General features: G+C 46.4%; 1 protein-coding gene across 1 annotated transcript; it reads left to right on the top strand.

The window, feature by feature from the left end:
• The first annotated feature begins 1,405 nt into the window (after window positions 1-1,405).
• LOC140215828 (uncharacterized) lies at window positions 1,406-4,315 on the top strand. Its single transcript, XM_072286131.1, has one exon. It carries the CDS (start codon window positions 1,406-1,408, stop codon window positions 4,313-4,315), a length of 2,910 nt encoding a protein of 969 aa, XP_072142232.1.
• Window positions 4,316-17,004: the final 12,689 nt, after the last annotated feature.

The following is a 17,004-nucleotide window of genomic DNA, read 5'->3' as shown; positions in this document are numbered from 1 at the left end:
AAAGGTCATTTAACGGCAGACCGGAAATGCAAGGAAGCTTTCAGGACCCCTTATACGATAAAGAAGAGGCAATGGCAGGCCAAGCTGCGCTTGGAGGAGGAAGAGCGGAAGGCGAAGGAGGCTGAAGTAGGAAGGAGCAGATGGGAAAAGAATCAAGGCAGATCCAGGAGTCCGTCAAGACAGCGGAGCATGTCGAGAGGGAGGTCGGATTCCTTTCCGCGACTGCCGCAACGGCAGGAAGGGGAGACGCAACAGAAGGCCGGGCGCGGGAATACGGGGACCTCCGGCAGCGCTGACGTCAACAATCCAGCGAGATCCACGTCTCCGAACAGAAAGGTGGGTTGGGCAGGCAGGGCCTCCCAGGATAAACGCGATGAGGAAATGTTTCAGATTAAGGAAGAGAATCGCATGCTTAAAGAACAGCTAGCCGCGATTAATAGGCAAATGGAGGAGCTTAAGATAGCGCTTAAGCCTAATTCAGCACATGTTAAACAACTGCAAGTGTCGCAAAAGCCAAATACAGAAGGATCAGAGGAGCAGATAGCGTCTCCGCCTCCTGCTAAAAAGAGGGCGAAGGAAATGGAGAAGCACGTGATAGATAAGGACATAGAGGCAGTGATAGACATTAAGATAGCGAAACTGGAGGAAAAATTTGAGACCAAGTCTGGTCAGGACGATGAATGGCGCAAGGCCTTCGAGGAACGCATGTTGGGGATGTTCCAAAATCTGACACAGCAGTTGCATCAGCGAGATAACAATCTCACAGAGCGACTGCATCAGAGGGATAATAAACTCACTGAAGAACTTAAGGCAGAATTTGCGAAGAGAGACCGGGCATATGAGCAGCTCACCCAGCAAGTATTAGGAACTCAGCTAGTTGGCAGTCATGGCTCACAGATCCAGTAAAAACACCGTTTGGCAATGGAACTGTAGAGGCTTCACGCGCAAGCGTGCGGTCCTACAGGAATTCCTGAGGAACGGGGATCGACCGGAGCTAATAGCACTACAGGAATGCGGCAGAAAGGCAAAATTGTCGGGGTACAAATCCTATCTAGGCGAAGGCGAAAGCACGCAGGTGGCCGCCCTAATCAGGCGCAACGTCACAGCGGTGCAGCATGACACTGGGAATGCACAAATCGACCACGTCCTCGTAGAACTGATACCGCGAAGAAAGAAAGACTGTAGCTTGTTTGTATTAAATGTGTACAGCTCTCCCAGACAAAGAAAATGCGACTTCGGGGATCTCTTCGCGACGACGCTACGTAAAATTAAGAACAACCCGCTGTTGATCGTGGGGGACTTTAACGCTCACCACACGGCATGGGGATATAAGCAGACTTCGATCAAAGGTAGGAAATTGTGGGACGACATACAAACTCATAATCTGGATTTAATAACCGACCCGATGCAGCCTACGAGGAAGGGAAATAGTGTCGCGTGTGATACGACACCCGATCTCACCTTGACGGGGAACGGCACTAAAGCCACGTGGTGCAATACAAACGAAGACTTAGGCAGCGATCACAAAATCATAGAAGTGGTGGTAGAAGGAGGCCCGACAACCTCCCGGAAAAGGAGGGTGGAGGCTGTAAATTGGGACTCTTTCAGGGCACTCAGGGGAGACCCGGCTCCCATCTCTATTATTGCAGAGTGGAGCGATGGCGTAGTGCGCACTGTTAAAGAGGCCACCGAAGTGGTGGAAACTGAGGGGGACAACGAAGCGGTAGACAGGAGATTAGTTAATCTCTGGAGGAAAAAGAAAAGGCTGGAGGACCGACTTCGACAGAAGAGATGGGATCGAAATATCAGGAAACAGATAGCGGCTTTAAACAAGGAAATTGAAGAGCACGCAATCACGCTCACGAAGCAAAATTGGGGGAACGTCTGCGATCAGATGGAAAGGAATATGAGTACCGCGGGGACGTGGCGACTTCTTCGCCACCTCTTAGATCCGGATAGCACAAAGTCAGCGTCCAAACAACAGCTGGAAAGAATGGCACATCAGTTTGATGGCACTAAGAAGGAACTCTTAGAAGTAGTTAGGAATAGGTACATCAATCCCGCCGGACCTGAACCCCTCCCGGACTACGGAGGGGGAGAGAATTCGGAATTAGACGCCCCCATCACCCAGGCTGAGGTCAGAGCGGAGATTAATCGGCTACGGACTAAGTCAGCGGCAGGGCCGGACAGAGTGAGCAACAAAATGCTCCGTAATTTAGACGACAGCTCAATCGCCAACCTCGCAACGTACATGCAGGAGTGCTGGGAGAAGGGGACGATACCGCAGGAGTGGAAACTCGCCAACCTCATTTTCATTCCCAAGCCGGGTAAAAAACTAGGCTTCGAGAACCTCAGGCCTATATCGCTCACCTCCTGCGTGGGTAAGCTTATGGAGCACGTTGTTCTGACGCGGCTCAATAGGTACATGGAGGAAAATGGATTGTATCCGGACACCACGATCGGTTTTCGACCAAAGCTGTCGGCATGCGACGTGATGCTGCAGCTCAAAGACCAAATTATAGATAAGCAAACGCGAGACACGAAAGTGATTGTGGGGTTAGATGTGGCAAAGGCATTCGACAACGTGAGGCACGTGTCCATCTTAGAGAATTTGAACTCACTCAATGTCGGGAAGAGAGTGTACGATTACATCAAGGACTTTCTTACCAACAGGAAAGCCACTCTCAAACTCCCTGAACGGTTGGGGGAAATTGAGAATCTAAACCACACCATATACGCGGATGACTTAACACTATGGATAAACAAGGGCAGTGATGGGCAAATTGAAAGCTCCCTGCAAAATGCAATTGACATTATCGAGGAGTACCTGAAACCCAAAGGACTTAAATGTTCGGCCGAAAAGTCGGAAGTGCTGTTCCTGATGCCCCCCGGAAAACGGCGGCCTCACCAAAAGCGTGAGGCGGGCATCCACCTGTACGTCAACGGCGCCGAGATCCCTGCGGTCGACAGTATCCGCGTCCTCGGGCTGAGGATTCAGGCCAACCGGAAAAATTATGAAACGCTTGCTAGGTTAGAAGCCAGTTCAAATCAAACGTGTCGTCTTATCAGACGAATAGCGAACAGGCACGCTGGGATGAAGGAGGCGAATCTCCTGAGGCTAGCACAAGCCTTCGTAATCAGTAGGATAGTGTACGTGGCACCCTACCTCAAGCTCAGTTCTGTAGAACGGAACGAGCTCGAAATCGTTATTAGGAAAAGTGTCAAGGTCGCGCTCGGACTCCCCCCGAACACGCCCACCGGCAAACTTATGAAGCTGGGTGTGTCGAACACTCTCGAGGAACTGATTGAGGCTGCCGTTACCGCGCAGCACCAAAGGCTACTTGGATCTAAAACAGGCAGGAAAATTTTAGAGAAATTAGGCTACGAGCCCAAACATGAGCAAGTGCGCTCAGGAGACATACCCAGACATATCAGGGACAAGATAAAAATACCTCCGCTACCCAGAACCATGAACCCTGCCTTTCACGACGGCAGGCGTAAAGACAGGGCAGAGGCATTACAAGCTAGATACACTTGTCGACAGGACGTCCTATATACGGACGCTGCGGAATATGAAAGCAAAGCGGCACACGCGGCCGTGGCGGTTAGAGAAGACGGAACACCGGTGGCGTGCTGCACAGTCAGTGGCGTCGAGACGGTTGAAGCTGAGGAAGTAGCCATAGCCTTGGCCCTCAGCCAAAGGGGGGTAAATGTGGTCATCAGCGACTCCAAACACGCTGTGAGAAATTACGAATCGGGGAGGGTGACGGAAACTGCCATCCGTATATTAAACAGGGAAGGAGGACCCAGGCAGCTTGTTCTGCTCGTTTGGGCACCAGCTCACCAGGGACTTAGAGGGAACGAGGAGGCTCATTCGGTCGCCCGAGGTCTCACTTACCGGTCGACCCCCGGAAGCTCCCAAACCACCGAAACTATAAACAGAAGAGAGGATATGCGCGCATACCAGGAAATCATAGCATACTACAGACTAAATCGCCAAATTTACCCGGGAGCGGACAGAACGCTCAGCAAGAAAGACGAGGTTATGTGGAGGAAATTACAGATGGGGGTTTTTCCAAACCCCGTACTCTACAGCAAGTGGCATCCAGGAGTATTCAGGTCAAAGTGCAAATTCTGTGATGAGGCAGCAAATCTGGTTCACATGGTGTGGACATGTCCGGCTAAGAATGATAGCTCGCGCACTCTAGAATCCTGGGAGGCTTTGCTCCGCAGCCCAGACCCCAACGTCCAGCGGGACCTCATCGGTCAAGCCCTTGCTGCTGCTGTGTCTCAAGGTATTCCGGCCGACGGCTAGGGGCGAAGGGGGAGAAGCATTTCTCTCCTGACGTTCATTGACTGGTGTTTTTAATAAAGTTCTTCCTCCTCCTCCTCCTCCTCCTCCTCCTCCTCCTCCTCCTCCTCGCGGTTTGTGCATTACCTCTACAAAAGCACACTTCGCATTGCAGACTTAGCAATGTGTAAACTCTGCAATGTGCAAATTTGCGTTGCATTCCAGCAGATGTCATGACATGTAGGGGTGGCACCGTATCACGCCAGTGATGCAACATGTGCGCCGCGTAGTCACGATACCTGTGTTACGGTACACGTTATCTTACACGTTACACGCTACACGTTAGTTTCTAACCGCTGCTGAAGAAGTGAATCATACAGCTACGCGTGCGGCTGCAACCAGGCAGCGTCGGACTCAGCAGACCCCTGTGCAGAGAGCAGCACATTCCGCAGCTCGGCGCCGGGTCCCGCCGAACAGATGAGACCGTTCCCAAGAAAACGATTCAGAGACTTCGCCGTGAAAACACTCTGGTGCGTACTGCGGAAAATCGAGCTCCTATGGAGCCACTCCTCCAGCTTACGCTGTGACTGTGCTGCGTGTGCCGCGCAGGCCCGTGACTTTTTATACAAGTGGTTTCAAACATTACACTTCAGTAGTCCTGCGTGACCTAAGGTTCTGTGCAATTACGTTTCCAAGCCTGCAAAAATACTTCATTTCCTCTTGGAAACTCCGAAACTCATCACAGGTACCTTCCATGCATATCAAGTTCCGAGAAGTTAAGCAGAATATGAATGTGGCTAACCATGTCAAATGCACGCTCTTTAAAAAAAAAACTGGTATGGTTATAGTTCCCCAGCCAGCTTCATGTTTCACACAATTTGCAATATCTGTGATGGTATTTTTGTACAGCCTTGCTAGCGTAAGTCTGTCATGAATATAACTAATTAAAATGTTTGCTAATTAACTTCTAAGCTAATAAACTTACGCCATACATTGTAAACTTATGAATGATCCACGGTGACTTCATATCCACCTTAAACAAATCCTGGGGATGTCACCATGTTCGAAATATGCGTTCGCAAAGTTTGCGACGAAATACATTGATCTTCCAGTATAACATTTCAGCTTCAATGCATATAGTTGTCTTGTTAGAAAGAACAAATGGAACAGCACCGATTCCTTACCGTAAGTTTGACAGCGCTTATCTTAAAATCAGTGCTAGTTTCAAAATTTGTTCCAATAGGGCCTTCTGAAATCATTGGCTTCAATTCGTGTATTTCAATATCCGCCCAACGTAATTAGTCCAAAACTTGATTAAGGAACTTTTGTTGATTAGTGAACTTTGTATTTGAATTTTCACTGGAAGTAATGTGCGCCTCTTCGAGTAATACAGCACACACTAAGCGGATTTGTGCTATATGCTACAGGATATTTTTTTTTTTTTACTCTGTCAACGTTAAGCATAAATAACCGGTATGTATTTGATTCTCTTAATACACTCATGTACACTCATGAATACACGCATCATGAGTGTATTCAGTCATGACTCCTCTACGCCTGCGTTTGTCGTCTTTCACTTCAGCAGACTGAAAGCTGTGGGAATATCCCGCGCTACGTCGCCGACAAAAGCCGTAGTTTTGGCTATCCTTCTCGCAGTTCGGTTCGTAACACTCAAACTCAAATGCAATATCATTGAATATATCGCTAGTGCATGAAACATTAAAAGGGGTCACTAAAGTAAATTTACTGAATATATGTAGCATTCACTGAAATTTGGGCTGCTGATGCAGCAGCGTCACAGGTGCATCAAGAGAGTACGACCGCCCCATTTTATGCATTTAGATCTGAAATACGTTGCATTTTACGAGACACATATGCGCGCTACAGTAAAAGAACATTGTTCAATGGAACTAATGACACTTCAGATTTTATATTATTGCTCCCACTTTTGAATCTGAACAAGAACCATGTTGTTGTCAATAAGTTATAGGCCATTGGGAGGGGGGGGGGGGGGGGTATTCGGCGGCTTCAATGTGAAATATTCGTGCTTTTCAGCAGTTCTGTTCTGAAGGATTTAACTCACTTGGAAAAGAAAAGAAGATAACACTTCTCACATTTTCATGTTACTCATGTGAAAAGGAGCAGCCACACCATCGGTTCCTGCTATCATCTCTTTATTTATTCATGTCAATAAAAAATATTGCACTTCGTTGGAGTTTCTTTTTTTACAAGAAAAAGAATTGGGAGGCGGTGCCTACTTTACGTCATCTAGATGCCTTTCTTTTCTAAATTACGTTTCCTTACTCACTGAGCCGGCAGTATTGCTCACATGTGTCAATTTTTTTTCATGCTTCTTTCTCTATGTTTCGCTGGGACGATGACGTAGGAAAAAGTGCTTTTACTTCCATGTGTCGCTACTTTTTCTTTCGTTCTCTATTCTGTTCATCACGAATCAAAAGAGAATGATCGGCTATGTTTGCGACGGTTTAACGTTCCCATGAGTTCTCGCACGATCAGTTCAATCGCAACAGAGACAACAGTCCTATTGGACTAATGTTTTTTGTGGAATGCTGCAATGCACTCCATAAGCTTGGATCTTGTGAAAAGAAGATTGTCATACATGAAACAAATTCACTTCAATGACTTGTAAGGGAGGATCTAGCCTAACCTTCTTATAAAGGTATTCGTCAACTTTTCAGAACTATAGTCGGATACACCTTTAGAAAAAAGGGGAGACCTCGCCCAGATGACCGAAGCGCGACAGCCGATTGCCTCCGCGACTAAAATAGTCCCGCTCGAAAAATCGTGCTCCTGAAACGCCAAATTCTCGGCATAAATAAATACTTTTGTATTTTGATTACTGGTTTAGTAGAGCTCTCACGTGCTACAGCACATGCCAGATAGCGACAGAAAAATAACCCCGTGCCTTCTACAACGGTGCCCGTCGTCTGCTCTTTAGCTTCATTGCAAGTAACAAAAGTAGAAAGAGCAGCTCTGCATGGCTTTTGCGCGTGTTTACATGTACACGGCGTACCTATTACTCGTTTTCCAAGCTTAAAATGAATCAGTTGGTATTGAAAAAGTACTTATACAAAACAATGCATTTAATGCAACCATTACAAACCTGGGGCGAGAATATGGTCGAGGCAGGAAGGTACAAAATGCTTCATTCGTCGTTTTAAATAAATACACTCGGTTGTAAATAGCATACAATTTACTTTTTTTGGTTTGTATTCTCACAATTTCACAGCACGCATTCTACAGCTTGCACGTGCAGTGGGCACTGATGAACAGCAATCAATCGACGGTGACACACAACGCTCGAACACCGTCGCTAGACGCTCGGCTATCTCACTGCTGACAACGATCGTTCACGCTAAGTTGACGGCGACAAATATTTGCGTTGGAGGCTTCTTCTGCAAATATTTTCTGTTAAGACACTCGTCAAGTCATGATGACCAGAAAGTCGGAAGCTTCTATGAAGACGTGGAATCGGCGTTGGGTAAAGCCAAAAGAAAATACAGTATACTGATGGGCAACTTCAATGCCAAGGTAGGCAAGAAGCAGGCTGCAGACAAGGCAGTGCATGGGGGAATATGGCATAGGCACTAGGAATAGCAGGGAAGAGTTATTAGTAAAGTTTGCGGAACAGAATAATATGCGGATAATGAATACCTTCTTCCGCAAGCGAGATAGCCGAAAGTAGACGTGGAGGAGCCCGAACGGCGAGACTAGAGATGAAATAGACTTCATACTCTGCACTAACCCTGGCATCATACAAGATGTGGACGTGCTCAGCAAGGCTCGCTGCAGTAACCATAGCATGGTAAGAACTCGAATTAGCCTAGACCTCAGGAGGAAACGGAAGCAACTGGTACATAAGAAGTCGATCAATGAGTTAGCGGTAAGAGGGAAAATAGAGGAATTCCAGATCAAGCTACAGAACAGGTATTCGGCTTTAACTCAGGAAGAGTACCTTAGTGTTGAAGCAATGAACGGCAATCTTGTGGGCATCATTAAGGAGTGTGCAATAGAAGTCGGTGGTAACTCCGTTAGACAGGATACCAGTACGCTATCGCAGGAGACGAAAGATCTGATCAAGAAACGCCAATGTATGAAAGCCTCTAACCCTACAGCTATAATAGAACTGGCAGCACTTTCGAAGTTAATCAACAAGCGTAAGACAGCTGACATAAGGAAGTATAATATGGATAGAATTGAACATGCTCTCAGGAACGGAGGAAGCCTAAAAGCAATGAAGAAGAAACTAGGAATTGGCAAGAATCAGATGTATGCGTTAAGAGACAAAGCCGGCAATATCAATACTAATATGGATGAGATAGTTGAAGTGGCTGAGGAGTTCTATAGAGGTTTATACAGTACCAGTGGCACCCACGACGATAATGGAAGAGAGAATAGTCTAGAGGAATTCGACATCCCACAGGTAACACCGGAAGAAGTAAAGAAAGCCTTGGGAGCTATGCAAAGGGGGAAGGCAGCTGGGGAGGATCAGGTAACAGCAGATTTGTTGAAGGATGGTGGGCAGATTGTTCTAGAGAAACTGGCCACCCTGTATACGCAATGCCTCATGACTTCGAGCGTACCGGAATCTTGGAAAAACGCTAACATAATCCTAATCCATAAGAAAGGGGACGCTAAAGACTTGAAAAATTATAGACCGATCAGTTTACTGTCCGTTGCCTACAAAGTATTTACTAAGGTAATTGCAAATAGAATCAGGAACACCTTAGACTTCCGTCAACCGAAGGACCAGGCAGGATTCCGTAAAGGCTACTCAACAATAGACTACATTCACACAATCAATCAGGTGATAGAAAAATGTGTGGAATATAACCAACCTTTATATATAGCTTTCAATGATTACGAGAAAGCGTTTGATTCAGTCGAAACCTCAGCAGTCATGGAGGCATTGCGTAACCAGGGTGTAGACGAGCCGTATGTAAAAATACTGAAAGATATATATAGCGGCTCCACAGCCACCGTAGTCCTCCATTAAGAAAGCAACAAAATCCCAATAAAGAAAGGCGTCAGGAAGGGAGATACGATCTCTCCGATGCTATTCAGAGCGTGCTTACAGGAGGTATTCAGAGGCCTGGATTGGGAAGAATTGGGGATAAGAGTTAATTGAGAATACCTCAGTAACTTGCGATTCGCTGATGATATTGCCTTGCTTAGTAACTCAGGGGACCAACTGCAATGCATGCTCACTGACCTGGAGAGGCAAAGCCGAAGGGTGGGTCTAAAAATTAATCTGCAGAAAACTAAAGTAATGTTTAACAGTCTCGGAAGGGAACAGCAGTTTAGAATAGGTAGTGAGGCACTGGAAGTGGTAAGGGAATACATCTACTTAGGACAGGTAGTGACTGCGGATCCGGATCATGAGACTGAAATAATCAGAAGAATAAGAATGGGCTGGGGTGTGTTTGGCAGGCATTCTCAGATCATGAACAGCAGGTTGCCATTATCCCTCAAGAGAAAAGTTTATAACAGCTGTGTCTTACCAGTACTCACGTACGGGGCAAAAACCTGGAGGCTTACGAAAAGGGTTCTACTTAAATTGAGGACGACGCAACGAGCTATGGAAAGAAGAATGATTGGTATAACGTTAAGGGACAAGAAAAGAGCAGATTGGGTGAGGGAACAAACGCGAGTTAATGATATCTTAGTTGAAATCAAGAAAAAGAAATGCGCATGGGCAGGACACGTAATGAGGAGGGAAGATAACCGATGGTCATTAAGAGTTACGGAATGGATTCCAAGGGAAGGAAAGCGTAGCAGAGGGCGGCAGAAAGTTAGGTGGGTGGATGAGATTAGGAAGTTTGCAGGGACAACATGGCCACAATTAGTACATGACCGGGTAGTTGGCGAAGTATGGGAGAGGCCTTTTTCCCTGCAGTGGGCATAACCAGGCTGATGATGATGATGAAGACATTCGTAGGTTTGTTCCATGCGCGCACACTTTTCTGATTTCTCCTGAGAATGGTTTTGCTCCATCACTTCACCCCGTCCGACGAAAAACGCAGCGACACAGTACACAAACACACCCTCCGCTAACAGTAGGCACCAGTCTTTGGAAAAGCTTTATCGTCGTAACTTCACTCGGGAGCGAAATAAAACAACATGGAACAAACACGCAGGATGTGTGTTCGTAGCGGTGGCCACGGGATCCTGTTTTCAGGCAAATCGTAGCGCAGCGCCAGCGATGCTCGCTGTAATGTTCCTCACGGCTCAAAATAAACGTATGCCGCACAAATGCCGCATCGTAAGCTCGTAGTAATATTTCCGGCATAACAGACCATCAGAAACAGTTCTGGAATTCACTCTGACGAGGTGCTGAAGCACACAGCTGACGCGACCTGGCCCAGTTCGAAGCGCGGGCGGCCATCTTCTCTGTCGTCGGGCTCACCGGCCGTCCGGCTGATGACGTCGGTCCAGAGTGCGCGCCCATCGGCGGGTGCTCGTGTGTCTCCGCCTCGGAGGAGTAAACGCCCCCTTTTTTCTAAAGTTGCATCCGGCTATAGACAAGGACACATAATAGTACGAGCGAACATAAAATGAAGGATAATGACACAATCTCAGCTGCCTCACCCGTTTTTCTTGCTTTTACGAAGAGCGGTAGAAATCCACGTAACTTGGGTGAAAATTTTGCGGTATTGAATTTCGGTGCAACAACCTAAATAGAGCAATTACTGTATAACGAGGCAGTGCCAGGTGGCAGAGCGATACTTTAAATCTTTATATTGTTCGGATTGACATGTAAAATAAACAACAACAAAGCAATTAAAGCAATTACTACAGAAAAGTGGCGCAAGGTCGTGCGACTATTGATGCTTTTCACTTACAAGTGTTTCTTTCAAGCTTTCCTCTTAGCATCAATTTTTTGAGTGATTAAGTATTTCTGTGCTTACCCAACGAGAAAATCGTCCTTACTTTCGTCCGTCCCCGTCCCGTAAGACAAACGCTTTGGAGCTTCGAATTCACCTCCACACTGCCTCTCGCTTCAGCGACAACGAAGCGGTGTAAACACAACGCACACGGAGCTCTCAGCTCACGCCTCACTCTGCCACTTTCGCAGATCTCTTTCAAGATACGGGCCCGCATGTCTCTCTTCAACGCCAAGTCAGCGGCGAGAGCCCAGCGCGTGAAGCTATCACTGGTTGGCACTCTGTCGGCATCGCAGATCGCTTTCATGGTACGGCCCGCGTACCCGCCGTGGTGGTAGCTCAGTGGCTATGGTGTTGGGCTGCTGAGCACGTGGTCGCGCTATCGAATCCCGGCCACGGCGGCCGCATTTCGATGAAGGCGAAATGGGAAAACGCCCGTGTACTTGGCTTTGGGTGCACGTTAAAGAACCCCAGGTGGTCAAAGTGTCCGGAGTCCTCCACTGCGGCGTACCTCATAATCAGAACGTGGTTTTGGCACTTAAAACCCTATAATTTTAAAGGTGCGGCCCACTCTGCGGTGCCATACGAAGCCGCCATCTGAGTACATTTGGTCACGGTTCAATTTGTTTCGACGCGGATGGATAAGGTGATAAAGCGCGATGACGGTTTGTAAAGATCGCAACGTCATCTGCGCACCTGGCACCGCCACCTGTAGAACTTTGCTTGCGTCATCAATGCTACTTGCACCGCAGTCGGCACCAGTTCGTCTCGCTGCAGCGCTGTCGTTTCTATTGGCCTGATCAAGTTAAATAACACTGATGATGATACCGGACTGCGTGGAGATGAGCCAGTGGCGCTATGCTTACGCATGCTTAGACAAAGTTCCTGCGTGATTTTTTTAACCCTCTCCTTGCAAACGACAAGGCTCATACTAAGAAGAAAAGCAAGCAAAAGATTGAAAATGACGCACACAAACACCCTTCAGTTACTTCACGCGAGCGGTAGCATTGAATAAAAGAAGAAAGAGTACAGCTTCAAGAACAAGGAGCTTCCTTGCGGAATCTGTGCTGAAGTAGGAATCCCTACCGGAATCAGGCGTGAGCAACTGCAGTCGAAAGTCACTGAGCACCGTCTGACTTCATTTTCTTTTGTGTTTGTTATATTTTTTTAGCAATGCTATTGTTCTTCTTGGTTCTAATGTCCTTAACTGCGTGCGAACGTTGCTTGCTCCTTTCACCCAACCGGCGGCGTCACAATCGATTGTGATTTGCCACGCTCCGACTCGATGAAGGAAAAACAAAAAGAACAGCACGTGCGATGGAGTGTCAAAGTCAAACTTTTACTCCGTGTACACCGCGGGCTCTCGGCGCAAGCAAATGAGGAAGCGGTAAATTAGAGACAGGCGGGCTGAACGATAGCGAAGGCGGAAGTGAGGACAAGAAGAGAAATAGACAGCAGACAGCTGGAAGCCACAAAGGCAAAAGAAAGAGAACACAAATGCCTAGCTTTCTAAACAAGTAAGCGCTCACGCTCACGCTTCAAGTTTCAGTGAGTAGCAACATTATAGGAAGATACTAACACGTGTACTTGTTTATCCTTTTTCCGGGGACTCCATGTCACACGCTAACAGGTTAAACTGTGGTATAAAGTTTGTAAACAGGGATAAGGTGCCTCAGAAAGGCTGGCCAACGTTTCGATAGGAGGACCTATCTTCGTCAAAGGCGCTCTATCTCAGATCAGCTCTATCGATCAGCACAAGATGCCGCTTCATGGATTGGACCATACTCGAGTGTTATCGCTGTTTCTATCTGCTGTGTATAAGATTAAAGCAGCTCGAAAGCTCAAAAAGAATTGTGCTACAAATTTCACGGGTGATTTTTTTCAAGTTCTGTTGACGATAATATAAACCTCCTCTGTAAGAAAAAGAAACAAATGGGGCGCATTGCAGCCAAGTTAATAACGTGCTTCTACCACGAAGTGGACTTCTTCAAGTCGAAAAATAAATATAATGCCTAATACCTAATTGGCCGTCGCGTGAGCTGTCGCACTGAAGACCAACATCGCCGCTTCCGTGTACAGTTGTCCTTTGTCCTCGTCTTTTCGCGTTCATTAAACTTTCAATTTTTAGCTTAAGCTTGCATCGGGAGGAGCCGGGCTTTGTGTGTCACTCGAGCGACCTGCTTGACGAAGGTCAAAAGTATACGGTAAGAAGCGAGTCTGCATGCAATATCTCCCGAGGTGAGGACTAAGCGCGTTAAGCTCAAAACTTTGTCGGTGTCTGGGCTGTGCACGCTACCTCTCTGCTCTTGCATGCGTCAGTCTTCTCTGCACATGCGCGTAAACCTGCCTGCCATATTTTCGCAACAAACCATTTCGACCACATAGCGTGCATCGAGCATGTCGCCGTTAATTTCCCCAAAAATGCCGGTAATTACAGCCACCGTACCGTAAAAGCGGTTTTTTGCAGGGCTATACTTAACGTGTCCTTCCATTCGGTCACTACAGCTACCGTGTTTCTGTGGAGACGTTACCGAAATGTGCTTGAAGGGAACACACCATCTCCGGCTAGCCAAATTGTAGAGAAGCTGTCAAGGAGTTTGTGTAAGTCGCACGAATAGCCGAGTAAAAAATATAGAAACAAATAAACATGGCAAAGCTGAACACGGTTGTAGTACAGGAATAAATCTACGTCCTATTACCTAGGCCCTACAGTGTACGCAATGCACCAAAAGCGAAGTCCTTTGCCTTGTCGTGGTTTTTACCCAATCTGCAAAATTTTAAATTTCAATAATACGACGCACAGCGCAATGTTTTTACAACCTTTACAGCCTTGGATGCTACCGAAACTGGAGCCACATCACTAGCATGCTACTCATACACCCACAAACACACCGTAGCCAACGCCTTCACATTAAATAAAATATATGTGTATGTCTGTCTGTCTCGCCAAATCGGGGAGAGTTAGGGCGCGAACACTATCGTTAGTTTTTTCACTAAGGCGAAAGCCCTAATTAGACGGATGACGGGTACAAAAATCCGATGCCCGGCGTTATGGCACCAAACTTCATAGGGAGTCGAACCCTCGACGTTTAGTGGAAGCTGAAACCACGACCTGTGGTGTTAATTTAGGCTAATGTAATTAAGGCACCGGTAATTACAGCACTAGAACACGCGACCTCTGGCGGGAGTCAAACCCACTATGAGGTATCGGCGAACCGGCCATATTTCCTAGTTGGATTCCAATTGACGTCGCGAAGGTCGAGAGTCGAACGAACAACCTTTGATGAGAGTCGATCCTTCGACCTTTGGTGGGAGGTGAACCCAGACCTTTGGTGTTAATTGAGATGAAGGTAATTAAAGCACTCGAACCCACGACCCAACATGGAGATATGGGCAAGCCGGCCCCTCCAAGTTGGATTTCAATTGACATCATGAAGGTCGAGGGTCGAACCCACTACCTTTGATATTAATTAAGGCGAAGTGACCTAAGGCGTATATTTAACTGAGATAGAGCTGATTAAGCCACTCGAACCCATGACCTTTGGTGGGACGCAAACCCTCGGCCTGCGGTGTTAATTAGGGCGAAGTTAATTAAAGTACTGTTAATTAAGGTATAGCTAATTAAGACATTCGACCACACAACTTTTGGTGGCAGAAAATAAGTAATAGGAAGTAACAACTCATTCGACTGAAATTGTCAAGTAATGGAATGAATGTCTCGTGAGCGCGCAGGCTTTCGCATTCATCCTCTTTTGCTTATGCTAAGTCACTATCAACTTTCCCTTCTGGGCAGCTTATAGGACTGCAGTAGAGCTCAAAGGGCAGCGGCTGCTCTTCCCTCCTTGTGAAAGTTGCCAATCTTCCTCTTCGTCAGCGCTTGCTGCATCCGTCTCTTAGGAAGGGTCGCAGCAGCTGAAGAGACTGTACCGAAATGCACGGCAATGCATAGTGTATTCGAGCACTCGTGGCGAGACCGAATCAGTCTGAGGCGCTATTCTTCGCTGCTTTCGTCGGCATACACAAGGATTTCCTCGTTGTGTTATGCTTGCTTGTATTATACGCTCCTGTTTCGCAAAGCAGGAATTGATGAAAGTATGCTTTCAAAAGTAGCAAAATTACCATTTTGTAACAGGTTACTTCAAGGTAAGAATATAATGCTTGCTATTTTTGTTAAGAAATTTTAGCTATTTTAAGCTCACTTTATAAAGCTATAATTCCTCTAACTGAACTGTTATACATAATTGATATATGGTAGCAGAAAATTACAAGGCCATTTCGCTAATTATGTGAATCATTGCAGCTTTTTGTGTGGTGGTTAGGGTTACATACATAAAGGTAGCTTACTTTACTTAAGCGCGAAATAAACAAAGCCGGAAAGCCTGTCCCCGATCGCCAATGTCACGGAGCAACAGAGAAGCAAGTCAGCTGAATGCAGATCGACCGGGTACCATGAAATGTATACACGCAATAAAAGTGATCTTTCTAAAGTTTTTTTTTTTTTGCTTCCGAGGAGGCGGAAGATTATACGGAAAATAAATGTGCTGGTTATGAAGAAATTTTGCAGTCTCGCCCGAATGGCTAAATATTGAAAGCGATAGCAAGGTTCGCATTGCAGGCGCCTCACCTTAATGCTGCGTGAGATGAGACCGTAGTTTCTAGCTTGACATGTAGTGACCGTTCAGCTCGCACAACTGTATTCACCATGGCGGGGTATGCGCGCAGCTGCTGAGAAGGAACGCTAGTTTTTGTGTGCACAACGGCCATGTGGGCAACTGCAGGCAGAGCAATTGTGCATAAGTTCTAGTAGTAAAACAAAAATACCCAAGAACGCGGATGGATAACGACGCCGCGGTAGTTCAAATGGTAGAGTATCGCACGCGTAATGCGAAGGCGTGGGATCGTTCCCCAACTGCAGCAAGTTGTTTTTCATCCACTTTCGTTTCGATTACCTTATAATTTCTTTAATTCAATTAGTAATTGTACAAGTAATTTCCCCTGTGTTGTCCTTGGTGTGTTTGTTTGTTGACTTCGTAAGATATACTTAATAAACATCGCGCACTTCGGTTAACCCGCTTTCTTCTCGTTCATATATTCTGCCGATAATATATATTCTTTGTAGGTTTCCGAGGATTACTTCGTACCTGAGTGCATCATTCCGGAGGCGTATGACATCGCAACATCATCAAGCAAGCAAGTGTCTTACATGAAACAAACAAAACAACTTACTCGAGTCGCAGCAACGCAGTGGTGACTCAGGATCGGCTTTAGAAGACCAAAGACATCGTACCAGTTTTGGTCTACATCACCTGATACACCATCTAGGCTACATTGAAGAAGTTTATATGTGAAACATGCGGGGAGGCAAGAAATAAGGACCAAGAAATAAGCGTCTCCACTGCTGAAAGCAATATCATCTCACCAGAGCACTGGACCGAGTTGGGCTGGTAAACGCATCGACGCCTGTCGTCACTGTTGTAGCAATAACTACGCTGTTTTTGAATAGTTATTAAAGAAAGCACTTTGTAAATCTGCCCAGTCAGCGTAAGGTATGGACAATGCTCACCTTACCAGCGACGATTCTTATAATTTTGACCTCTGTGATGACGGGCATACAAGCGAAGTGGTTCTCAAACCTATTTGTTGTGATATAGTATGAATTCACTGTTAAAAAAAAATTATTCACAAACGAACGAAAAACTCTGCATGCCGCTGCTAAATCTAAGAAAAGAAAGCATAAGATGTTGAAAAAATTCACCACTGTCAACAGCGAGAAACATAACCAATAAAATTGTGACGTCCCATGTGTTC

The sequence above is a fragment of the Dermacentor andersoni genome, chromosome 2 (assembly GCF_023375885.2).
Source record: "Dermacentor andersoni chromosome 2, qqDerAnde1_hic_scaffold, whole genome shotgun sequence".
Lineage (NCBI taxonomy): Eukaryota > Metazoa > Arthropoda > Arachnida > Ixodida > Ixodidae > Dermacentor > Dermacentor andersoni.
Note: the sequence above shows the minus strand (reverse complement) of the source record. Positions and strands in the feature narration are given on the sequence as shown.